At 45.4% G+C, this 26167-nt stretch overlaps 1 protein-coding gene across 8 annotated transcripts in view; it reads left to right on the forward strand.

Annotated features, from left to right (window-relative positions):
* The window catches only part of RBM33 (RNA binding motif protein 33), a 137001-nt gene extending 111702 nt beyond the window's left edge, over positions 1–25299 (forward strand). For 4 of the 8 annotated variants that reach the window (XM_008969425.5, XM_003816348.6, XM_008969421.4 and 1 more), the window contains 4 exons: positions 7611–7820; positions 10263–10451; positions 18383–18471; positions 18818–25299. In XM_008969425.5, the coding sequence (XP_008967673.1) occupies positions 7611–7820; positions 10263–10451; positions 18383–18471; positions 18818–18866 (537 nt within the window). In that variant the 3' untranslated portion in view covers positions 18867–25299. Of the gene's footprint in view, positions 1–7610; positions 7821–10262; positions 10583–18382; positions 18472–18817 lie in introns of those variants that run through there. The other 4 variants (XM_055115555.2, XM_008969426.5, XM_008969422.5 and 1 more) reach the window with 2 other exon arrangements.
* The last annotated feature ends 868 nt before the right edge of the window (positions 25300–26167 follow it).

Here is a 26167-nt window from a genome sequence, read left to right on the forward strand (position 1 = left end):
ACAGCCTTCTAAAATTCAATTTGAATCAACAGTATTTTAAAATTTACTTAACTAAGTACTAGTAATTTTAGGATCTCTTTCAATGCTGTAATTATATGCATAACTATAACCTTATAGAAGACTTATAAATAAATGGGTAGATTTAATTTGGCTTGGTTCTTATTCAAATCTTGTCTGTGTGTGTGAGTATAGGTATAAAAATATGTAATCAATTTGTTTCTCAGATGTAATCAGTTGAAGAATTTGTTCCTGGATATTTGTACTACAACATACTAAAATCAAAAGTCAAAATCAGGAAGTTGTTTTGGTATATGCAGTAAAAGGGAATTGAAAGCGTTGTTTCCACATTGATCCTGCCATATAAATTGGGCCAAGTGTGAGTCTAGCGCGTTGCAGTTCACTCCTCTCATGGTGCACTCTGCTTGCTATTTGTTCTGAGAGATGACATGAAATGGTAGCTGGGATCGTGATGTTTAATCTGAGCACGTTGGAAACCCAGGAGAGGCTGAATGTCACTCTGTGCTGCCCGTGAGTTGGAGTGAATGGTAAAACCCCAGGCGAAAGCACAAGTTGCAAAGTAGGCAGCAAAATTTGGGCAGAAACGTCACCAGCAGTTTCCAGATAGCCAGGTAGCTTGGTGGTGGGTAGCATCTGTGGTATCTGGGTAGTATCAAAACCCATATTTTCCTTTCCCCAGCATGGCTGTTGTAATACCTGATTTTGTGGCTAAAATAGGACTTGTCAGTTTACAAGTAATGATTAGGACCACCAAGCTGTATTAGATGCCATTCAGAGTAATGCTTGCCTACTTCTTGACAGAGATTGTAGTGTCAACCACAGTATGGGCTGAAGTGTACCTTGAAATAAACGTCTGTCCATTGGGAAAGGTGAAATGAAAATTTTCTCAAAAACAAAACCACTAATAAAGTAAAATTTGAATGTGATCAACAGAATCCAAAGGGACAAGTTGTTGAATCGAAGAGTCAATGGGAGAATTTGACCCATGGGTAGAAGTTGTTCACCTGATCCAAACTACGCTCCTGGCCACAACCTAGGAATGTGTATGCTAGTTCACATTCTAGTGTGAACTGGAGTAAAACCCGGGAACTTGAAACTGTTCTGTAGAATTAGCTTTTCCTCATGCTAAGTCAAAAGGGAATAATTGTTCTTTTAATTAGAAAAAAAATTCATTTTTTTCTTACAAAATGAAACAACCTTTTACTTATATTCAAGCCTTCATTGCTTAGCATGATCTTCAGAAAAATTCAGAAGCACAGCATTATAGTAGCCCTTCATTTAAAGTGATTTAATTGTTGATCCCGTTTGTTTCAACTCTGTCTGAAAATAGTTTCAAAATATGTCAGTGTAAACTCCTCCCCTGGTTTTGGAGCCAGAAAGATGTTCCAGCGCTTATTGTGTGACTGAAGTTTGTTTAATGGGCACAATGAGGATACTACTACTTACCTCTCAGGGAGATGTATTAGGCAGTTCTTGCACTGCTATAAAGAAATACCTGAGACTGGATAATTTATGAAGAGAAGAGGTTTAATTGGCCCAGGGTTCTGCAGGCTTTACAGGAAGCATGGTGCCGGCATCTGCTTGGCTTCTAGGGAGGCCTCAGGAAGCTTCCAATCATGGTGGAATGCAGAGTGGGGAGCAGGCGCATTTCATGGCAAAAGCAGGAGCATGGTGGTGTGGGGTGGGGGCCGGGGCATGCGCCACGCACTCTGAATGGCCAGATCTTTTGTGAACTCAGCTTGCTTATCACCAAGGGGATGGCCTAAGCCATTCACAGTCATCCGCCCCATGATCCAAACACCTCCTACTAAGCCCCACCTCCAGCACTGGGGATACATTTCAACAGAAGATTTGGGGAGGGACAAAATACCAAAACTCCATCAGGAGGACTGAAGGAAAACAATGTCTGTACGGACCCTAGTACATTTCTTGTCCTGTTGTAGACATTCAACAGATATGAGCTATGGATTATTTCACTGCCAGTACTAAGTGAATATATTGAATAATACCAAAACTCTTGATGATTAAGATCCCAGGAGTGCCTTGAAAATTTCCATTATAAAGTTTTATGATATCATTTGTTGCTATATAACAGGGTCCCCAACCTTACTGGCACCAGGGACTGGTTTCTTGGAAGACAGTTTTTCCGTGGACTGGGGTTGGCGGTGGGGAATGGTTTCAGGATGAAATTGTTGCACCTCAGATCATCAGACATTAGAGTCTTATAAGGAGCTGGCAACCTAGATCCCTCGTTTGCGCAGTTCACAGTAGGATTCATGCTCCCGTGAGAATCGAATGCCGCTGCTGATCCGACAGGAGGCGGAGCTTAGGCAGTAATGCTTGCCTGCCTGCTGCTCACCTCCTGCGGTGCATGCAGCTCAGTTCCTAACAGGCCACAGACTGGTAGTGAGGGTTGGGGACCCCTGCTGTATAAGGTACAAAAACTTGTCTTGGATATAAGCAGCTCCAGAGCTTACCCAGGCAGGGCTTCTTTCTGCTGAGCAGGTTTGTAGGAAGAGTCTTTCCTTGAAAGTTGGGTAGTCGGCATCACAAGACTCTGAAGCACCCCACTTTCTGTGTCTTCTGGTGTCTGCCTGCCCTGAGGACACTGTGGTGCACATGCCTCCAGGAAGCAAGAGACCACCGAGAGCCAGACCCACTGGGAAGAAAAACCAAGTAGCTGCATCCCAACCTGCCACTGGGACCGAAGAGTCTGTCAGTCTGGGCCCAAGAGCTTCCCAAGCAGGGAGGAGTGCAGCGGCAGGCCCAGGAAGGCCCACCCGGCCCCACAGAATGAGCAGAGGTGGCACTAGGAGGTGAGGTCTCTGTCTGCAGGGACTATCTCATCACAGGCCTTATTCCTGTCTTTTCAGGCCATTTCTTAGAAAGTCGTCAACGAGGTATGACACCATCACATCAGGACCCTTTCTTTATGTTACAAGATCTGCATAAGGAAATTTTAGTTTTTTTGAAACAGATGAGGAAGGGAAAGGCTTTTTGTAATACCTGTATTTCTGAACTTTAAATAGAGATCAAGCCTACTTAAAAAATAAACTTTCCTTCAATGGAAAATAAAAGTTTAGAACTTTATTTTTCAGAGTTCTTATCTGACATTAATGTCACCAGACATAAATTTTCACCAGTCTCTTACCCAAAATAACGATGAAGAAAACTTTTTCTTATTCGGGGTATTTATTGACTCAATGTTTATGTTCTTTTTTTTTTTTTTGAGATGGAGTCTCGCTCTGTCGCCCAGGCTGGAGTGCAGTGGTGCGATCTCGGCTCACTGCAAGCTCCGCCTCCCGGGTTCACGCCATTCTCCTGCCTCAGCCTCCCGAGTAGCTGGGACTACAGGCGCCTGCCACTGCGCCCGGCTAATTTTTTTTGTATTTTTAGTAGAGATGGGGTTTCACCGTGTTAGCCAGGATGGTCTCGATCTCCTGACCTCGTGATCCACCCGTCTCGGCCTCCCAAAGCACAGTTTAAAAATTATCAAATTACTACAGTGTTATGTGTTTATCACCCAAGTACACATACACATTGTATACCTTACAACATGCAAATAATAACATCCTCCTTTTGGTGCCACCTATTGTTGTTAAAGTTTCCTCTCTAGACCATCTTGTTTCTAGCTTTGGATTGCCAGGGAAACCGGCCAGAGCATTCATCTTGCCGTCTGTCATGTTCTGTGAACATCGTTCCCTCCAGGCCAAAGGTACTGTGGCCTCTCTTTCTGCCACGTGACACTTCATGTTGCTGGGCTGAAAGCTGGCCTTTTATTATCTTAGTGGCGTAGTAAATAGGTGTGTACTGATTGACAGCGGCTGTAACCTAGTATTCTGATGCTGTAATCTCTCTTAGCACATTCAGAACTACTTAACTTTATAAAGTACAAGCAACTATTTACTGATCTATTCACTAAATATTTCAGTGCCTTCCGTGTGCATGAGACATTTTGGTGTGCTGAACAAGAGATCCACTGGGGTCTAAACCACTGGCTTCTCTCAAGCACTTACAAGACAGCAAATGTTGTGGTCGGCATCCTTGGAGACCTAGTTGGTTAAGCTACCAGGGAGCTGATTTAGATTGCTTAAGTTCATACGATGGAAGTCCTTCTTAGAGAGCAAACCTTCCACAGTCCATGCATTTGCCCACGTTAGTGGAAAGGGTAGAAGTTGGAGAATCACAGTCAGTAAGACTGTTGGGTTGCTGAGTTGTGTGGAGAACTGAGTGGTCTGATGTCCCCTCCACCTAACATGGGCCCTGGAGGTTGGTGTGAAGTGTTCGCGCTTGTAAAGAGGAGGAATGTTTTCAGTGGCAGTACAGCTGAACACGTGCATAGTGAATTTATGAATCTCATACTAAGATTGTACTGTCAGGCAACAACATTGCAATAGGATTTTGGATAAATTAATGGTCACTGGTTCTCATGAAAGATGAGGGTATGTGGTATATATTTTTAAATTTTAAAACTTTTTAGTATAGAAAATTTCAAGCATGTATAAAACTAGAGAGAATTCACGTAGTTTTTTAAGATACAGACTGAAAAATTGTGTACTCAGGATAGGCCCTCCCTGCCTGGTGGGATACCTACTCACACCTTGGGTAGAAGACCTTGTGGAGAAGATTTAAGAGGCACAAACTACCAGCCTGACTTTGGATTTTGCGAGTGGTCTGCCTTTTCACAGTGCTTCCATTTTCATGTGGGGGTTGAGGGTAGCCCCTGTAAGACAGGAGCGACTCCCAGTAAGATCGCACGTTTCAGGCGATGATAATTCAGATGGTAGAGTCATAGAGCGTTAGGTGGGAGAACCCATCTGGCTCAGTCACCCGCAGCCCTGGCTGGACGATAGCAGATATACACACGGTCCTTTCCTTTGTGTAGTGTGTTCCCTTGATTAACCGGGGGGGTGTTAAACCAGCCCTGCGCTTCTGGGATGAATCTTACCTGGTCATGAGGTGTGATCCCTTTTCCGTGTTGCTAGATTTAGTCTGCTAATATTCTGTTGGGGATTTTTTTTCATGTATGTTTATGAGGAATATTCTTGTGCAGTTGTCTTCTCTTTTGATGCCTTTGGCCTTGTATTAGGGTAATACCAGGCCCAAAGAATGAGTGGGGAAGTGCTTCTGCCTTTTCTGTTTTCTGAAAGAGATTGCGTAAGCTTGGTAGTCTTTTTTCCTTACATATTTGGTAAAACTTACTGGTGAAGCTATTTGGGTCTTTGTTTTTCTTTGTGAATGGTTTTTAATTCATTGTCTTTACTTCTTAGAGTTCTATTCGTATTTTCTCTTTCGGTCATTTTTGGTACTTGTGCCTCGTGGAATTTGCTTATTTCATGTAAATTGTCTAGTGTGTTGATGTAAAGTTGCTTGTAATGTTTTTTAAATTTCTTAGGGTCCATTGCGGTGATCCCTCTTTGTTTCCTTATTTTGGTAATTCATCTTCTTTCCTTTTTTCTTGGTCAGTATCCTTAAAGGAGCATCAATTTTTTGCTGATCTCAAAATACCAACTTTTGGTTTCACAGATTATCTTTTTTCTGTTTACCATGCCGTTGCTTTTCGCTGTCATTTTTATCATTTTCCTTCCTTCTACTTGGGTTTGATTTCCTTTTTTGAGGATGGGGGACTAGCTTCTTGAGGTAGAAACTCAAATGACTGATTTTAGATGTTTTTCCTTTTTGATGTCATTGCTTAAGTTGCAGCCCCTGAATTTTGATGTGTTGTATTTTTGTTTCCATTCAGTTTAAATATTTTTTGTTCAGTGTTTGTATTATTTTTATTTCTCAGCCTAGCTTCCTAGGGGTTGACCCGACTGCTGTGTAGCTTAGTGGTCAGCCAGCGCCTGGGATGAGCTTGTGCTCAGATCTCTGGACCCTGCATGGCCCCCCATGGCCAGTTATCTGTGTGTGGGTTGGGGCTTCCCAGGCAGCCATGTGGGGAGAGCCCATCTAGGCCTTCTCTAGCACTTTCCGTTCTGGAATTTCCTCATTAGGTTTCTCAGATTTCTGGCTGGTGTGCTGCCTGTTCCAAACTGAACCATGACCAGAGGCCCACAGACCCATGGGCTTCCCTGTGCCTTTCCCTCTGAGGGTGCTGTATGGCCAGTGCTGCTGGGGAACTTCAGGCCTTACTGAGTTTCGGCTCTGTGCTGATGGAGCTGCCACACACTGCACTGTCCTTACAGCTCAGGAATAAGTGCTTCTCCATTCTTTTCATTTTCTTTGATTTCCAGAGTCCTCAAATGTTGTTTTGGGAAATTTTGTCCAGCTTACACTTGTTTTGGAGAGAGAAGATTTGCAGACATTTTCATGCCACGTATTCCTGTGTGACATTTTTCATCTCATCTTTTCTTGAGTCCCTGTTTCTTTGTACAGTCTTAGCAGAAGCAAGCTACATCCATCTTGCCCCAATCCCATGTTCCTTCTTTTTGCAGAGCCCTTTGTTCCGTTTGGTCTCCACAAGATAACATTTGGTAGGAAGAGCGGGACACAAGGATATGTGGGCTGCTTCTGAGCTGGTTGACCAGGTTGCCCCTGGAGACACTGGCACAGCTAAGCACCCTGTGGGGAGGGTTTACTATCCCGTGACTGACACTCCCTCCCTGTCGATGTTGAGAGTGGGCCTGGTGCTAACAAAAGCCTCCGTCTTCCTTTTCAAGTCCAAGCATCCATCCTGACATAATTCATCAGGGCGGTGTCTGCTGTCCTTGCTGTTCTTTCCCAGCCTTCAGCTGTTCTTTGGGAAAAACACTACTCAGTACTGAAAGCAGCTGATAGGCACCACCCTAAGACATTTTTATGCTGCCTGGACGTATGAACAACATTGGTGGTGCAGTTCCAAGGTGTACGTGCCTCCTGATCGATGAACAGACTGTTAATAAAACACAAAAGATAAGATTCCTGATATTTCTAAGGTTCTTCGTAGAGTAAATGTGCTTCTTGGAAATCCACGTACTCTGTAGTTGCTAATGGCACTTGTAACTCAGCAGAAGGAAGGGAAGTTTCTAGCCAGTATTTTGCGATGCTCTTCGGCGCTTCAGAGCACTGCATTGGAGAGGTCAGAGTATTTGAAGTTCACATATCCACAGGGGGTGGAAGTCGCCATGATGAGTTTGGAAGACTTAGAGTCGCAACCAGCAGGAGTTGGGCTCATTGCCTTCTTAGGGTAGGTTGGAATAGGAGTTAAGAGTTTAAAACCACTGCTCATGCAAACTGTACATTTTAACAAGAATGCTCTTGAAAGTGAATAATGCATGCTGAAAGTGAAAATGCGTGTTGGATATGAAGTATTTTGAAGATAACCAGTATTTCACAGAATTCGACAGCATTTATTTTAATCGCAGACCTCTTATATAAATACAGTAATTAAAGGGCATCTTAGTGTTTGAAATTTCAAACATATTGTTAGAACCTGACCACTCTCCAATGAGAAATATCCTTACTGGCTCTAGTGAAATGACAGGTTTCGAGTCACACTTGTTTGAAATGGTTTTGCTTTGTGGGTGAACACTGGCTGAGGTGGGCTTCCTAATGCTGGGGACGAGCGTTTGGTGGAGCAGACACTGAACAACGTGCTGCCTTCTTGGTTTCAGCAGGGAGGAGAGAGCGATGGCTTTTTTCACCCAGAAGGCCAGCCCCAGCGGCTTCCCCAGCCTCCAGAAGTGGGACCACAGCCTGCCCGCAAGGTGACGCTGACCAGGGGGGGCCTCCAGCAGCCCCCACATCTGCCAGCGGGGCCCCACGCACACTCGCCTGTCCCTCCAGGGATCAAAAGCATCCAAGGAATTCACCCGGCGAAGAAGGTACTGCTTGTTGCCTCGCACACAGCCCTGGAAACGCGAAGGCCGGTGTGAGGCAGTGTTCAGACGTGCTCTAATTTGTAGCGCATGGCACACAGTAGTACTCACATTCATAAGTGAACCGTCATTTCCTTTGTTCTGGCTTTGAAAACGCATTAACATTTTCACCAAAGCCTTTTCCTCTCCTGACTTATTTCACAGAGCAAACCCAGAAGAGCACCCACAGCCAGCCAGGAGTGCGATTGCTTCCTGCCGCTCTGAACTGTCTACCCAGCAGCATCTGCTGTGCTCTCGGGACAGCGCCTGCTGCTGCATGTCAGCATGCTTTCCTTCCTGTGTTCACTGACTCACCAGAAATTTTACAAATGTGAAATCAAGTGCATGCTCATGGCCCCAGTTGAGACGGGAAACTGAGGTCTTTAGAAATGAAGTAACTTGCTCTGGGCCACAGTTCCCAGCTCCTTAATCCTTCCCTTAACCCTGGGGATTGGAAGGAGCTTCTCTGAGCTCAGGCTGTGAGGCAGGAAGCAAGGGTGCTCCCCATCCCCCTTTCTGTTGGAGTGGCCGTCTGTGCACTGGGAGCACATCCTGTCATGTACACAAGTGACAGAGCACCCTTCCCCTCAGCTTCTAGTGAGGCATCTTTCTGGCTCCCCAGAGTCTTGAGAGAGAAGTGCCCTCTTGGTGCAGAAGCCAGTAGCACCTGTTGGGTGGAGCTATGCAGAGGGAGACCTGGGCGCAGCCCTGCTTTGCGCTCTGGAGGACGGCAAGTCTGCCCGCTCATTCTCCCTCATCATCTCATCACTTTAGAAGTAGTGTCACTATTAAGACTATTCTGGCTCCTTTTGAAGTACTTAAGTTACTTCGTCTTATCTCATAAACACCTCATGATATGAGAGCAAACAAAATTCCATTTTGTACTAGAAAACAGATGTGTAGACAGATTCAGTGATAACGCCAGTGTTAAAGTGATGGATTTCTTTAAAGATCGCTGCGGTCTGAATTTTCTTCCTTCAGGTGCCATCCCTGAATATATGATGAGAAAGGCCTTAGAAACACCCTCCATACGCGCACACGCACAGCACACTTGAGTTTCTTCAACCTAAATGTAAATGCTCCTGTGACTGAGGGTCATGATGTTTCCTATCTTACTTAAGCAATTCTGAGCATCTTTTAAGAAGATGCATTTAAAAAAACCTGGTGCCTGGTGTATATAAGTAGGCATTTGTTAGAGATATTATTGTTAATATCATAACTTACTCTAGTTAGAACAGAAGACTAGTTAGTTACTTCTGATTTCCAGCCAGGGTAACTGTAACTTGCAACTTTTCATGTGCATTTTCCAGTGTGGTTTCTCTTGAAATAACCCCTTGCAACTGTTTTAAAACTTAATTCACAGGCGTAGTTTTGCTGCCTTCTTCAGAGTACTTAGAAATGTGGAGGTTTTCTCTTCGTTTCCTTTTGTGTGTGTGCACACTCATGTCCTGAGGTTCTATTCCAATTTCCACCTAACTTTCTGCCTTTTTCTGTGACGGACTGGGAGGCCACTTTTGCATTCTGCCCAAACTCCCCAACAGAATTCGGGTAGGCCATCTGGAAACCTAGTGCCGTCCATCTCCACCCTGCCTTCTGTGCTTCACCGCTGTCCTAGGCTACATTGGGCACATATGTTCTCTCTGACTTTCTAGTCTGGAGAAAGTGTGGGAAAGTTCAGCAGTTTCCTCTTTTTTAAAAGTTCCTTGAGCAGTAGTTTTGAACCCTTGGCAGCTTTTAAAAATGATAATGCTTGGGCCCGCCTTAGACCAGCAGAATCATACTTGGGGGATGCCTGGGTCCTCAGTCACAATTGTGTTTTGTTTCTTTTGAAAAGCTTGCAGACGATGAAAATGTGCAGCCACGGCTGAATTTCTGGTTGCAGAATCTGCCTGGGAGGGTTTCAGGGTAGCACATGTAGTCTCTGCCAGCGGAGTCAGGTACATGATGCTGTGGCTTGTTGTGACTGTAAGGTGGACTTAGCACTGTGCACAACAGGTCCTGCTTAAACCAGCCTATACTACACTAGGAGAAATGGGGGCTCTGGGACTCTCAGGACAGGATCCAAATTCTGAACTGTCATTTGCAGCAAGTTTCTCAGCCCCGACGGGTGCCTGATCTACACAGAATGATGATGACACAGAGTGCCCACCGAGCACAAGCGCGTGGCCCCTGGAGAGGTGCAGGCTTCGTCTCCCTCCTCTTCCTCTGCCTACACTTAAACTTGCTGGATATAGTTGTCTCATTTAGTTATTAAAACATTCTCTGATAGTGGATAGAAAACTACAGAAAATCCTGTAGCTCATGGTATATTTTAATGGATTCTAAGTTATTTGTTCACTTTTATATCTTAGTGACTATGGAAGAAGCTCAGGCTTGAAACTCTGAATGTATTTCCTTTGTTGTCACCAGGCCATCATGCACGGACGAGGCAGAGGAGTGGCCGGTCCCATGGGCCGGGGGCGCCTGATGCCAAACAAGCAGAACCTGCGGGTGGTGGAGTGCAAGCCCCAGCCCTGCGTGGTGTCTGTGGAGGGGCTGTCCTCGTCCACCACGGATGCCCAGCTGAAGAGCCTGCTGATGTCAGTGGGACCCATTCAGGTAGCCGCCTGGGGGTGGCATCTGTGCCACGGGTGGTTGTGTCCCAAGACAGAGTCATTTCTTGATTTAAAACACAGTGCCCTTTGTGTTGGCTACCTCATATTAAAATAATACTTGGGAAATAAGACAAATAACCTGTTGTGCATACTTAGTATCAGAACATTTGCCTCAAACGTTTATTTTGAAATTTTCAGATTCTTAGTTATAAATTTTAAGAAATAAATACTCCAACTGAACAGGTTATCCTTTGAGATCCTTTTAATTGTCATAGAAGGTTCACACTTGTACACATACATACAAAATTTTTTGTTCTATCAAATGACTTGTTTTATTTGTAATAACATTACATTTTAAAGTATTTAGCCTTCTTTTCCTTGCTTTCCAGAAATAGCTTCATGTGCTAAATAGCTGTGACTTGGTTTAGATTTTACAAATATGACAGTATCTTGGATTGTATCTTCATCTCTTAATTTAAAGCTGGCTAACTCTAATGCTGAAACATGCCTGCTGAGCTGGCTGCAAATGAGATGCATGAAAAGGAACACAGTTCCAGGTCCATTGGAAACAGGGTTTTCCACAGAAACTCCTGGTCTCTGTAGGCCCAGAGCCCTGTAGCTGACCCAGCGAAGAAGCTACCTGCTTGTTCAGTCCGATTTCTGGCCTCCCCGTCAGGTGCCACCTGTGGTGCCCATTGTTGCCATTGCCATGCACCGTGCGTCCCGTGGTGGGATCTGGTGTGTCTGGGGGCAGAGCACTTTGGAAATAAGACATTTTTGGATGCACAGAGTACATGTCAGAGTTCTGAGGAGTCCAAAGTGCTTTCTTTCAAGAATCTCTTACAGCCTCTAGCTTCATGGGTGGATTTGGAAACATGTTAACACTAGGGTTGATACGAGTAATTAATGTACATGTTTTAGATCTCCATCTGCTGTTGACAGTTCCTAAAAATGAATAGATGAAAACTCTTCCAGAAACATACTTGTTACTTGGGTTTAATTGCTGCCATCTTCATTACTGGCTTCCTGGGGAGATAGGTTTCATTTTTATTGGTGTGTAGTAATGGAAAGTTAACCCAAAGCCTTGGCTTCTGTTTGTGATAGAGCGGGCTCCCTAGCGGGGCAGTTAGGAATACCTCATCAGCTATTAGAAGCGTACAGTGTATGTTTAAGGATATTTCAAAACAATTGATCATAATCTGGATTAATTTGCAGGAACACAGTAGACACTAGAGCATTTTAGATGGATTAAAATGTGGTTATCCTAATCTGAGATTCTCAGAATAAATGGTGATGGAGAATTCTGGTCCAGTAACTGTGTGGCAGTGAGTCCAGATGAAAAAACCCCGAGCCTAGTCTGTTGTGAGCCACAGACGGGTGCGCTTGGCGAGGCCTCACGTGTGTGGCCCAGTGTCCTGCTGGTCCTCCTGTCTTTGGGGCGATCTGCACTTCCCTGTGGGCGGAAGGGTTGCACTGTTGTTTTCATATGTCACCTGCTACTTTTGTGGACTTTGCTTCATCCTGTGTAGTCTTGATCATTTTCTTGAATATTTTTGAGTGTGATCGAGTTGTCAAGATCCATACCTGAACAGCAAGTACTGTTTGCTTCTCACAGCATTGAGTGAGGCTCAGAGCCTACATTGTGAGAATATGCTTGGAGTCATTGCCAAACCAGCTAACTTCTGTCTTGTCTTTTAAATTGAATTTTGCATTTTGTACTGTGGGTTTGTATAGACCTCTTAAATGGTCTCTTTTTCCTTCCATTTGCTTCCATTTCCTTCGAGTGCTGGGATTACAGGCGTGAGCCACAAATATTTTTTATCCTAAATGTTTTGGAATAGTGTCGAGTCTCTGTCTCTTTGGGATATGGCACCACCTAGTGTTCACTGGTGTAATGCCAGGTGGTGTCTACACCAGGAGGACCTGTATTCATTCCTTTGGGCCTTTTAATTTTAGAAAATTCTAGTAACTGCATGTTATTTTTTGTTTTTGTTTTTGGAGACAGAGTCTCGCTCTGTCGCCCAGGCTGGAATGCAGTGGTGCGATCTGGGCTCACCGCAACCTCCGCCTCGCGGGTTCAAGCGATTCTCCTACCTCAGCCTCGCGAGTAGCTGGGACTACAGACGCGTGCCATGCCTGGCTAATTTTTTGTATTTTTAGTAGAGACGAGGTTTCACTGTGTTAGCCAGGATGGTCTTGATCTCCTGACCTCGTGATCCGCCCGCCTCAGCCTCCCAAAGTGCTGGGATTACAGGTGTGAACCACCGCACCCGGCTGTCACTGCATGTTAACTATACTTTTTAAACCTATGGAATTTGAGAACTTTTCTCAGTGTAGCAGTGATGTTGTAGCCAGTTTTGTTCTCAGATTAGTGTTTTACTTCCTTAAACTACATTAATAAGCCTCTCCAGAAAGTCCATTTCAAAGACATTTATCTATAGACTCAAAGAGTGAGGAAGAATGAGAAGATTTTGTAGAAATGTCATAACCAGAAGATGGTCTTCCAAAAAGTTTCGAACTGTAACCATGTTTCAGAAATTGTAACTTGACAAGAACTTGATTCTTCGAAGACTAGATATTTTTTTTTTCTGTCTACTCATAAACCACATATGAACTCTTTCGTTCTTCCTGGGTGTCATCTGGAAGGAACTGAAAGAAGCAAGAAACCGTCATCTGTGTTTCTTGCGGGAAAGCGCATTAAAGCAGCGGGAAGAAGGGGAGTGGGCGCGCAGCCTCCCTGGCTGGGCCCTAGTGACCGACTTCTCCTGAGTCAGCTTTGCTCCCAAGGCCAGGGGGGCTGCCGTCCCCCAGAGGCTGCTGAGGAGAGCCCTCGGAGATGCAGTGCAGAAGCCTCTCCCTGACGCTGCTGATTTGGGGGTAGGCATGGAAACGTAGAGAGTACCGCTCAGAGAAGAATCTGCCCTTTGCAGAGCGGATCTCAGCCCACCATGGAGGCCCTGTGAACTCGGTGGAAGGTGGGATCATCTCGGCATCTGACTGACCGATTCTGCTTCTGCTTCTAAGATAAAGTGGATCACCGAGAAGACAGCCCCTTTACGTCTGGTTCTGACTGCAGGAAGGCCTGGTTGGTGAGGTAGAAAATGTTGGAATCTTGAGTGAGCAGCTGAGTTGTTTTGAAGTTTGGACAATTGAGAAAGAAAACACTAAGCAGTGTCAGACACGGATTCCAGAAAAGCCCACGTCACAGGCTTAAAGAACAGATGTGTGTGGGCACATGATGGGAGCCACGACGGAAAAGCTAGTTAACTGGAGGCTCTCCCACAGGGTACTGAGAACACGGTTGTTCATCGTTCCAAAAGGAGGAGGAGGATTGAAGAGACCTGTGTGAGAACACAGAGCTTGTCTGTGCTTCAGAGGAGAAGCATGCGTAAGACAGGGAAGATGGGACAACCAGGAGTGAAAAGGGAAAAGGAGAGGTCAGGAGACGTTTTAAAATTAAACCAGAGCAAAAGGAGCAACGCACCCGGGATGTGCAGGAGAGCCCAAACGTTGAAATTCAGGGGACGTGCCAGAACTGGTGTCCAGGAAGACACAGCATGTTATGATAATAGATGAAAACTTGAAATGGGGCAGAAAACTCGGTGCGGGCTGGAGTTGCCCAGAGCACTGTTGTGAACCTTTCTTTACCACTCAGCCCACCACTGGAATCGTGTGCAGGCTTCAGGCGCCCTATTTCCAACAGGAGGTTGGTCACACAGTGACCTGTGTGTAGAGGGGAGCCCCATGGGCCAGTCCTGCACACCGTTCCATACAGAAATGCTTAGCAGGCTCACTGAGGCTCTGCAGGGGCTCTCGGCCCTTCCTGCCAGGGAGTGCCTCCCCCACCCGCTCTAGTGTCAGACTCTGTTCTAGGGTGGGGCTCAAGAATTTACATCTCTCATGATTTATAAATTGGGCCTATTTTAAGCAGTTTGACTTGTGTTTAAAAGCAGCTGATACCTTTTTTTTTTTTTTCCTTTAAGTGATTCCTTAAGGTGCTAGAATTGTTGGCCAGAGGGAGAAAAAGAGCTTGATGTTTAGGATTGCAGAATCAGTTGTAATCCTGTAACATTTTAGTTATCTTTATACATGCATGCACACACACAACCACAGCCATGCACAGACATGTACACACATACACAGACTCTTCCTCAAAAGAGGAAGAACTTTTCATGGGGAAAAGAGGCGGGTTCTGAACAACATGGAAGCTTTTCGCTGCCAGGTGGCGTGGTTGTTGATTCAATCTTACGGTTCTGGATGGGATTGCTGGGTACAGATGTGGGAAGCTGCCAGCTGAAGTGTATTCTTTTAACTTGTATTTGCTACTTATTTAGTAGCCCAGTGAGATTTCCTCAGAAGTTGTCTGAAGATGTCTCTGAAAAATGAAAAGCATATCAGGGTGAGAGCTGGTGTGCCAGGCTTTCCCCTCTCCCTGCCAGTACGTTATGTGGGGGCTGGGGGTGAAGAAGGAGGTCCTTACATAGGTCAGTATGTAGACTTGAGACAAATTCTAACTTTTGGTTTGTTCTGGGTGAAGAAAAGTTTTAACTCTATGATAGCGTGTTGCTCAGGTGTGTAGACGTGTATATTTTCACAGTGGAAGCTGGCGACCATGTCTTTAAGCTTTCACTGGAAAGTTTCTTTTCCTCTGCTCCTAATAAATCACGAATACTTGTCATTTTGGTAGGTCAAAAATGGTTGAATATTGACAATTTCTACAATTTTGTATCTAGAAAACAGGGTTTATTTCTGAAAGAAGGTACAAAAATGTAAGGAGAGAGGGTAGACAGGAAGCAAATTTTAGGGCAGCACGCTTGTTCATTATGTTGAGTGTCTGAAAACCAAGGCATTCCTCTGATTGAAGGATCTCACTGGAAGTTAATGCTTTCTTCACGGATAGCTTCTCAATCAAATCGAGGTTTTTAAGCTACGTAGATTACAAGTAAAACCTGATACCAAATATTGTACGATTGGCAGCCTGATACCCTCATTTCACATTGTGAAATTGCCCAAAGGAAATAAAGTCACCACATATATCTAGAAATGTTATTTCCCAAAAGAACTGCATGATATTTTCTTTTTTCTTTTTTCTTTTTTTGGAGACAGAGTCTCGCTCTGTCACCCAGGCTGGAGTGCAGTGGTGTGATCCTGTGATCATGATTCACTGCAACCTCCACCTGCTGGGCTCAAGGGATCCTTCCGCCTCAGCCTTCTGAGTACCTAGGACTAGAGGTGCACACCACTGGGCCTGGCTAATTTTTAATTTTTTTTTGTGGAGACAGGCTCTCGCTTGAGTATAGTACTTCCAAAATCCAGATTCTATCTGTGAATTGCAGAATGTTGATCATTGTTTTATGATATATGAAATTTTCCTTATCCATTCTTAATGAAGGAATTTTTATATTTTTAGACAAGATAAGTTTAGAGAAGGTCCATTATTGTAGTTCTCACAGTAAGCTCTGCTGCAGTATTGGCAGCTGTTGTGTGAAACTGTTTCAGTCACTTTTGGGTGTTGTTTAAACCCCCCAGGATCCTGGAGCACTGAGCATGCTGGTGCTGTTGCCGGAAGAACGGAGAGAACCCCGGAGGCACGGCTGCAGCAGCTCTAACCTAGGTTAGGGTTAGGGTTAGGGTTAGGGTTAGGGTTAGGGTTAGGGTTAGGGTTTAGGTTCGGGTTAGGTTAGGGTTAGGGTTAGGCTGGGATGGACAAGTGACACTCACTCCACACAGCCCCTTACCTGGGAACAGAACAGATAGGATTTTCTCTTTGGAAGTTGCTCTATTGTTTCAGTGACTGAATATCATTCACAGGCTAATACACAAAAGGGGTGCATGCTGAAATATGAGTCTGGCAGATTGGGAGAGAAAACAGGTCTCTGTCAAGAAATACAGGCAGAATTTCAAAGTCCAGAAAGCCATATTGCAAGCCATATTGCTGAGAATGTATCCAGGAGACCACGTTGTGGGGCTTTACTTTTCCTGTTAACTTAATGACAAGTGAAACTATCAAGAAATTTATTTTGTATTCATTTTTTATTTCAGAAAGAAGGGAGAAAGTCTGATATTTTACTGAACTTGTTTCAGAAAAAAACAGACCAATTCCGTTACTGCCTAGTGGGCTGCCTCATTGCTGGCCTGTCTCAGTGATGTCCCCAGACCAGGGCCGATGCTTCTGGGGTAGCCTGTGCGCAGGCCTTCTTGATGCCCTTGAATTTGTAGACTTGAACCTTTGTATTTCTGTGTAAACGCTGTTGTAGAAGCACTGGAAGACACCTTTTTCGGGAGTGTTTGAGTATTCTTTTAGAGCTCTGCTAGTCTTGTTTACTGATAGACATTCTATAGTTATTAAAATGGAGAGCAGTTATTTCATATACAGTGTAACTTTTTAAAACACTTTGCAAGTCACTGATGTTTTTTAGCTGTTTGCTTCCATTGTAGCTCTTTGACATGCTTTAAAATGAAATGGCCACATGTGCCTCAGTATTTTCAAGGGATCATGTGCTGGTAGTTAGTTATTTTCTCTAGCTATTCTGTTTCACTGAACAGAAACTCAGACACAGCAAATAGTTTCTGGCCACCAAAAGTGCCTGCTGAATGCAGTCCTTCAGGACAGTGTTTGCTGGTGCCCATGCCAGGAGCTGCCCAGGGACACCTGTTCTTAGAAGAATCGGGCACCAGGTGCGGTGGCTCATGCCTGTAATCCCAGCACTTTGGGAGGCCAAGGCAGAGGCAGATCATGAGGTCAGAAGTTTGAGACCAGCCTGGCCAACACAGTGAAACCCGGTCTCTACTAAAAATACAAAAAATTAGCTAGGCGTGGTGATGGGTGCCTGTAATCCCAGCTACTTGGGAGGCTGAGGTAGGAGAATCACTTGAACCCAGGAGGTGGAGGTTGCAGTGAGCTGAGATCGTGCCATTGCACACCAGCCTGGGCAACAGTGCGAGACTCCATCTCAAAAAAAAAAAAAAAAAGGAGTCAGGGGCTCCTGTGCGTGCTCCAGACAGCAGGCACTAAGTTGACTGTGTCCTGAGGTAATTGAGAAGAACCAGACTCTAGAGCTTTGAGTTGCTTGAGAGTTCACAGAGTGCCACTGAACAGATCCGCAGATGGCTGTGCTCTCCTCCTGCCTGCCCCTCCCAGCTCTAGATCCTAAAGGCTTAAGAAAGCAGAAAGCAGCTCCCCCTCTTCCTCAGGCAGCAGATTTGAGGACTAGATGTAAGTTTCGCTTTGCAAACAATTCCTCTGTAAATCTTTACTGGATTCATCATTTCTTTCGTCCAATCTTCATAAATTCATTTCTTTTTCACTGGCATTGTTTTAGGCCAGTGGGTGGCGACTTCATTTCAGATACCACTGTTTAAGACTGTTGTTCACAAACTCTTAAAGTACAAAATGTGACCACGTTATGCTGATGTCTGCCCCAGGCACCACTGCCCTCACCATGGCCCAGCCAGATGCACAGAGATGGTAGACTAGGGGCCATTGCCTACTGTGGGCTGTGGGGCCCCCATACTAAACAGTTTCCTCTGGTGTGATGAGTCCTGTTCTTTAAAAATTCATGGGGGTCCCTATTAAAAATCACCTGATAAGAAGGTGTGAGAAGAGGAGATGTCTCTATCCAAGGGTACCTGCTACCCGGTCTCCCAGAGCAGGTTGGGGCAGCTGATGGGGCCAGATGATGGGAGGCCTTAACACTAGGCTTGGAAGATGTAACTGTTGCTGTTGGGAATGATTTAGTAAAGCACTGTTTTGGAGTAGATTATCTAGCTAAGTAAGAAAAATTGCCAGGGAGCTAGAAAGGAAAATCAATTAGTGTGTTCCAAATGTTCGCCTGGACTCATTTTGTGTTAAAACTAATGATGCTTAAATATATATATTCATATTTTTTATTGTCATTTACAACTGATCTTAAAGTGTTTGTTTTCTTCCTCTAGAGTTTACAGATGCTTCCTCAGCAACGGAAAGCCATAGCTAAGTTCAAGGAGCCAGCCCACGCATTAGCATTTCAGCAGAAATTCCACAGGTGACCAGTGTGTTCTGTGCTTGTGGTGATAAGGGGGCGGGAGCAAGGCCCTCCTTCCTGTGCCCTCCCATCCATCATGGAAGCAAGCGTGTGTCCCCACCTGTTCCTTGTAGAAGGACACTAGGGCACAAAGCGCAGACGGTGATCCTGTCATGAGGCACGCGTCCTTTTGTCTGGTGGAGAATTGCCCCTTGTGTTTCAATAGATCTTCCCGGGGAATCTGCCTTTTTATATGATGCATTTTTATTAAACAGGACCCACCGGGCTCCTTTAGTCTCCTCCCACCTTGGTAGATTGATTGCCGATGTGCAGAGTTCGTGTCGATCGTTTCTTTAAATTTTCACAGGCATATGATAGATTTGTCCCACATAAATGTGGCCCTGATCGTGGAGTGATTCCTAGCAAGAGAGCCTGACCTTAGGCTGTACACACACTGTGGAATTTCTTCAAGGGAGCTGCCGGCCGGCGCAGAACCCCCAGGAGCACAGGTGTCTCCGGGCCGCAGTCCTGCGTAACTGTTCTCCAGAGCGCCAGCCAGCCACGGGCCTGATTCCAGAGGAGCTGAACTGACAGGACACAGCAGGCTGGAGTTGGTGTTAGATTGCTTCACATTCTGTTGTCACCACCAAGAACTCCAAGTTTTTCGTTTTGTTTTGTTTTCGAAGTGCTTACAATGCATGTAGACATTGTTCTTTGTGGTCTGACTCTATGATCGATCACAGTGACTTAGATTCAGGAAAGAACATTAACGTCACAAGTTCTAAGTAGTTTTCACAGCAAAGAATATTTGATAATGGTTGCACTTATCTTCAGTGCAGGTTAGGAGAGTCTTCTCAACCAAGCTTAACTTGAGTTGTCTTCTCAGCCCTCAAAAGGCTCTTGTACAAAACGTAGATTAAAATTTGGGTGATTGTTGATTGACCTTTGCATACCCTGGAAAGCCAGGGTGTGAGTGGGGTGGTTGGGAGTGGTGCCAATTGAACAGCAGATTCTGCTTCTTGTCACTGTTTCAAAAGCGTCAACTCTGTGTTCCTAGTTTCGATGAACTCCCCCTTCATTTTTAACACACTTCCCAGATAAGGCAATGTGCTGGACAGGCACACGGCATGGCCCTTGGCTAGAGCAGGGTCTGTGATGGCCTCACCTGGCAGCCCTCTGGCCTAGTTCCCACCACACATGAGGTGGTGGAACGGCCTGAAGGTGGAACAGACCTGTTTTTTTCCTTTTTAAATGCAGTAAGGTGGCCTGTTTATCACTGGCTCTGTGATACATGACATTCTTTGGGAATTTGGTGGCCACTGCTTCAGTCACCTCTGTTTTTCTGAAGGCTGTTCCAGCAGGGCTGCCCTGTTCATCAGCGGATGTTCACTCTGGCCTGCCGTTCCCCGTGGCATGCGGGGTGAGGGTGGCTTTCTTCCAGCCCCAAATGAGACGAGTCTGTGTCATCATTGAAACTGCTTTTCGTAATTGCGGGTAGGTTCCTGTAGGTGAGACATACTCTCCATAAAGCTACTGTAGTAGAATTCATTCTGGGCAAACACTGAAAAAAGTGCCTTACAGTATTTCTGCTCATGAGAGAGTTTCACTATTTTGGATATATTCTAAAGTGGACCTGAGCTATTTGAGCAAATAATGATAGGGCATACTCAGACATTTTAGCTACCTTTTATACCTACGATTTCATGTCACATTTACTAATAGAATTAAGGGAAATAGAAGCCCGTTCTTTCTTACTGCCTCTGGAGGGAGCATGGCGCTAGGGCTCTCAGCCTCCTAGAAGGAAGGGACTAAGGAGATGGGCACAGACTTGCGTCATCTCGTTTCCACAGTTGACGTTTTATATTACTTTCTCAAATTAAGTTACCAAAACAAACTGAAGAGCTGAAGCAGGTCTTCCAGACCCTGCGATCCTTTCTGTAGCAGTGATTCTAAAGTGGCGTTTGCTGTGTGCTTGAGAGTAACACTGCACGCTGCAGGGGCTGTTGCAGCAGTCAGTCCCAGGAAGCCACAGCGCTTGTAGGATCTGCTAGGACCCTGCAGCTGTGCTGCCGCCACCTCTGCTCCAGAGTGTCCCAGCCAACCCTCGGAAGATGGGATTGCCAGTCAGCCCTGCCTCACCATGCCTGCAGGAGGCTGTCCAGGGAGCAGGTCTGTGTGCCCATCAGCAGGTTCCCGTGGCTGTCACTGCCCACTCATTTCCACAGTTAGATACGGATGTGTTGGTGTATTTCGTCTAGTTTATTTGGCTCAGTCCACAGCTGCGTTGGAGTGGTGACTTTGGTAGCCCTTGAGCTCTAATTAAGAGAGATCCAAACCACTCAGTACCCACTGGGCAGTGGGAAGGCCTACCGACTTACTTTATCATTGAGGGCTTACTGATACAATGAAATGAGTTTCATGACTTTTTTTTTTTTTAAACACTTTTTGAAATAGAGTGTGCTGTGTTTAAAACCAAAAATATGCATGTTGTCTCTGAAAAGTAGGCATTGAAACAGACTTTTTTGTAGTCAGTGTTAATAAAACGGATCCTGTTTGGGCCTTCATTGTTAAGATGGACTTCATGGCCACTGGAAGGTCTGTTTTGGTGTTACCTGAGTGTGACACAGGCCCTGGGGTGTGCGTGTTTCTCTAACTGTCTACACATGCACATAGGCAGACTTTCTCATAGAATGTTCTTGAAAGGTGATTGGTAAAGTCATGCAGGCCCGCCTTAAAGCGCTGATTAGAACAGTCCAACACAGTCCGACCTCACTCAATACCCACAACCATCGAAAATGGATTCTTAGTACCAGACAATCCCAGTAATGAAGGTTTAGTTTCCTTGAAGGAAACTACAGAAAAGGAAAGAAGCAGAATTAGAAAGGAATGGTACTTACATGTTTGGTGTGCTGCTCACGTGAAGTCAGCCCACACCAGCCAAACCCTCGTGGAAGATCTGCTGCAACCATTATCTTTGTTCTTGAGTTCATCATGCATTTAAAATGAGATGCAAGAGCATTTAGCATACCATGTAAATATGGACCTTTTAAAATTAAAATATTATTGGAAGTGCTTTCAACTCAGCCACATCTTAGCTATTAGTTCTTTGTGTTGTCTTATCAAAGTTTAATGGATACAGTTCCACAGTTGTTGATGTGTTTGTGTGTATATTCGATTTTTATAAAGATGGTAGTAAGTCAATACATTTATCCTGATCTGTGTATTATTTGTTCACAAATTCAAGAAGCTTAAAGGTCGTAAATATCAGTATCTCATAAGGTAAACCAGTAGCTGATTATGTGGAGCCAAGTTACTTCTTTTCTTTTTGCATTATCTTGTTTTCATTTTGTGCTGTAATAGAAGTTCACTTAGCTACTTTAGATAACCTTGCATTACCACTGGTCTGGCCACGTTTGTTAAATCCTTATACTGATATTCTTCTAAAGAGTAAATCTCATCATTTTTCCAGACAAATTTTGAGGGGTTTCTCTGTTTTGTGGACAGGCAGCAGTCTCCGTAGGCACCCGCACCCTGCCTTGCTGGAGGAGATGGGATGGGGCGGGAGGTGGCTTCACCGTAACTATTTTTAATATGGGTCATTCTTAGCATGATTTGTAAAGGTCTCAGGCAAACAGTTGTTGAAGCTTGCTTCTGTGGCATTTCTGAATTGTGGCAGAGCTTAGATCCTGCACCCAGGGGTCTTTTTTTCAAACAGCATCTTGCTCAGTTCTGTGAACAGAAGGCTTTGTTCCTGAAGGAGGTGGAAGAGGAGTTGAGGGGTGAAAAGGAGGAAGGGATGGACAGACCCAGGTGAGGAGAGGCCTGGGGACTGGGGAAGCCGTCATCTCAGTGTTAATAATCAACTTGCTTCTAACACACTGGCTTATCAGGGGAGGTCATCCAGTCCGGTCGGTGGAGTTGAGAGCCCTTGGGCCAGGGTGTTTGGCGGCACAGGGGCATCCGCTGGATGGCCTGGAGGAGTGGGGGAGGGGAACGTCTTCACTGGGTGGTGATCAGCTGGGACAGTTCAGGTAGGGCAGGTGAGGGACCCCCGAGGGCCTGGAGCCTTGTCCTGGGATGGGTTTGAAGAACTCATCACTCATCACTTGTTTTCTTTTGGCTTTTGTTGTTTTTGTTTTGTTCTGTTTGTTTTGTTTTGTATTTCTTTGTTATTTGATTGGGAAGGTAAGCGGAATGTGCTCATCGAAGGCAGGTCCTAGTCACGTAATTGCACAGGACAAGGAGGTCAGCGTGTGTGATGGCAGCGTGCTGTGCCGGCACATCGTGGAGTCCTAGAAACTCTCTAGTCCCTGTGGCTGTTCCCCTCCTCTGCTCTCTCCCTGGAGAGGACTGCCAGCTCTTAGGAAACATTCGTGGTGCGGTGTCTGCAGTGCCCTTTGTGGGTGACTTCAGGCTTCCGGCTTTCGTGGTGCTCTTCCTGGGATTTGTTTTTTTATTGCCCGCCCTCCCTCCTTGTAGGCCTCAGCTGTGGCTTAACGTAATCGCTTTTAGACCCAGGTTGGCTTCCCTTCATTAAGCTGTGATCCTCCACCCCATTTTTTTTTTTTTTTTTTAATTTGGAGTGGGAGGGAAGGGGGTGGGCGAGAGAAAGCTCGAAAGGTATTATTGGTTTTTCAAAAAATTACAGGTGACGATTCTACCAAGGAATTGACTGATAGGAGGGGGTGCAGGACAGGAAAGGTTCAGAGGCACCCGACTACCACCACTCGGAAAGCCCCAAGTCCAGGTCGACTAGGGAAAGGCTTAGATACTTTAGTGTATTTAAAGAGCATTTCAGTTAACTTTTTCAGCTATTTTTAAAGTTTGTGAATGGAGTGTTATTTTGGACATTCTTAAATATGAATTCTCCAAAGGCATTTAGCCTTGACTTAATATTAAATCCTAAGGATTTTATGTAAGGTTTTTTTGCAACCTATTTAATTTTTTTAAAATGCCTAACTTCTGAGGTGCATAAGCCCGTGGTTTGTGTACTGGAACCAAAGCGAAACTCACTGATTCATATTGGATCCCCAGGTATACCTCCTGCTGGTAGCATATGGCTGGAAAAGGCCGTTTGCCTCACACATTGTAACCTGCCTTGGCTAGAAAATGCTTTTAATGTCTCAACTCTCTCTTTTCTGTGTCATGTTTTGGTAGGTAATCTTTAAGATTGGCGGACGGAACAGGTATTTTAGTGAGACACTTCTGAGTACTTGCTTTTTCCTTTGACTTCTAACCAACTAAAAGATAAGGAGGTCTTCATGTTGATATTTTGCTTGGTTTTATTTTACTGATTTTAAAAGGTATATAGAAAAATGTAGGCCTTTAAAAAGAAACAGCATGTAGTTTTTTATTTTAATATGTTCCATAGAGTGGATAGGCAGACAGGTACTATTGTAATGTATTCTGTATTTAATAATTTAATATACTCTAGAAAGTAGACCTCATGCATTCTTTTAGCATGATTTTCTTTTAAACTGCTTTTCATTTTAAGGGCACCCGTGGCGGAAGCTGGTTTTGCAAGGACTGTGTAAGCTGTATGCGTTCTAGCTGTATGCGTTCTGTAGTCTTTTCTTAGGTGGGTAACATTTTCAGTAACACGCGCGCACAGCACACAGGGGTGCTCTGAGCCGAAGGAGCAAAAAAAGCCACCGCTCGTTTCTATAATCCAGCTTTGCTTTTCACAGGCGTGGGATCCAGGATGGTGTCCTCTGTGAGGACTTGAACTCTGGGGCTTTAATTCCACTGTTTAATTTTCAGGTACCACAGCAGCAAAGCACAGAGTGTGACCTTTTTCATGTCTGAGCTGATTCTGTTTGCTCAACGTGCCTGCTTCTTGCTACTGTTCATTTAGTAATGGGATCACCTCACCATGCCATGCTCTGGGCTCTCCCTCTCTGTCCATTTCTGTTTTGCTTTCCTGGCTAAACCCATCTACCATTCTTAACACTGGTAGCTCCTGTCCCATTCCAAGACTCACTCTCTCAGACCTTCCCATCTCCCTGGCTTTCCATGCTCCTCTCCCTCCACCTCCTGGCTTCAACTGGGTGAGGGCTGTATTCCTGCCACTCTGCTCCGCCTCAGCCTTGAGAACTCCACGTGGGCTGGGTGGGAAGGTGCTGATGATTTTCACACTGTGTTTACCACTCCATCACCTCTCAACCTTTGCTTTGACAGGTCTTCACTCACGATTTATTCCTCCAGGTCTTTGATTGGAGAGAGTAACTTTTTAATTCTGTTGTTTTGCAGTTTGGCTCTGTAGGAGTGAGTGGCGATTCAAAGATGCCGGCGTCCCGCAGTGTGCGGTCCGTGCCCTTAACCACCCGCTTCTTTGTTTCCCGCCCCTCTGCTTTCGCAGGAGCTCTTGTGCTTGAGTTCAGTGTTAGTGGTAGCGTGGCTCACTCCACTTGGAGGTGGCGGCCGTCTGACCGTGTGTTACTGCTTTGCCGACGGGGCCTCCCAGCCCTGATGCGTGTACACTCTGCGGGCTGCACCGGGTGGCTCTGGTTGGGGGCGAAGCTGTGTTGACTGGGAGAGCGTTGGAAATTGAGACATGGAGAGATGACGGGAGTGCGTTTCTCTGGGTTGGATCTCCATCCTGTTTTCTCCCAGACACACCACACCTACCTTGGGGGGATGCCGTTGCCTGTTCCACCCCTTTGTTCACTTCGCGTTAACTGCTGTGGTAACTTTTTCAGGATCTGTGTGAAGAATGGTAATGACGTAGTTGAAAGGAAAATGTACTGTTGTGTGTTTCATTTGTGTGATTTCATACCAAAAAAATGTGTTTGAACTATATTGTATGTAATTTGGAAGTCGTGTTAATAAAACCCTGCAGTTTCCACTCTGGTTCCGTAGCCTTCATTTTATCTCGGCGCTCAGGTCGGGCCACAGCTCATCTTACCCGCGTGTCCGAGACGGTGCTTCCGCACCTCCGTAAGGGGCCGGGGTCGGGGGCTGCCCTCACGCTCCCCAGATTGGCCGCTGGGTTGCAGCCCGCGGCTTTCACGCAGCTCTCACTCTCATTAGTGGGCCACGAAGGTCAAGGGCAGCCGCCGCCTCCTTGCCTGCATTCTGGGCGCTGCATGACTCCAAACTGACCAGGCAGACGGCATCAAAGTATGCTCCTTTTGGTTGGGGGTGGGGGAGTTAGTCTTTTTAATTTTTTAAAGCATTATAGATAATTTTTACAAGTTTTCTTCAGAAGAGACTTGTATTCCAGCACGGCAATAAGAGACTGAAGGTGGGGAAGCTCAGTCTCCAGTGACGCCGTTCTTCCAAGGTGGCGTGTTCTTGCCGTGTGCAGGCCTCGCTGGAGGTTGGGATCACAGTGCATATGCCATCGTGTACATTTTCCATTTCATGTATCCCACGTGTTTTTCATGTTGTTAGAAATTGCTCATAATTTATGGTCTAATTTGAAAATGAAGTCTTTAAAAAGAAGGCAGCTCTGTTTCCAGAAACTACTGTTAAAGGAAACATTCAAGAAGATACCCCCATGACACCCCCTGCTCTGCCCTGTGATGGGCCGGCTTCCCCTCTCACCCGGATGCTGGTGGTGGTGTCTGTGCTGGGGTTTGGGGGGCGCTGGTGATCAGCTCCAGCCCACTCTCCACCTGCAGCACCCTCTGTTTTCTTATGTAGAAACGGGATCACCGTTCTCAGTCAGCACCCTCTCCTTTCTTACGTAGAAACAGGACCACTGTTCTCAGTCCCT

Source organism: Pan paniscus, chromosome 6 (assembly GCF_029289425.2).
Source record: "Pan paniscus chromosome 6, NHGRI_mPanPan1-v2.0_pri, whole genome shotgun sequence".
Classification (NCBI taxonomy): domain Eukaryota; kingdom Metazoa; phylum Chordata; class Mammalia; order Primates; family Hominidae; genus Pan; species Pan paniscus.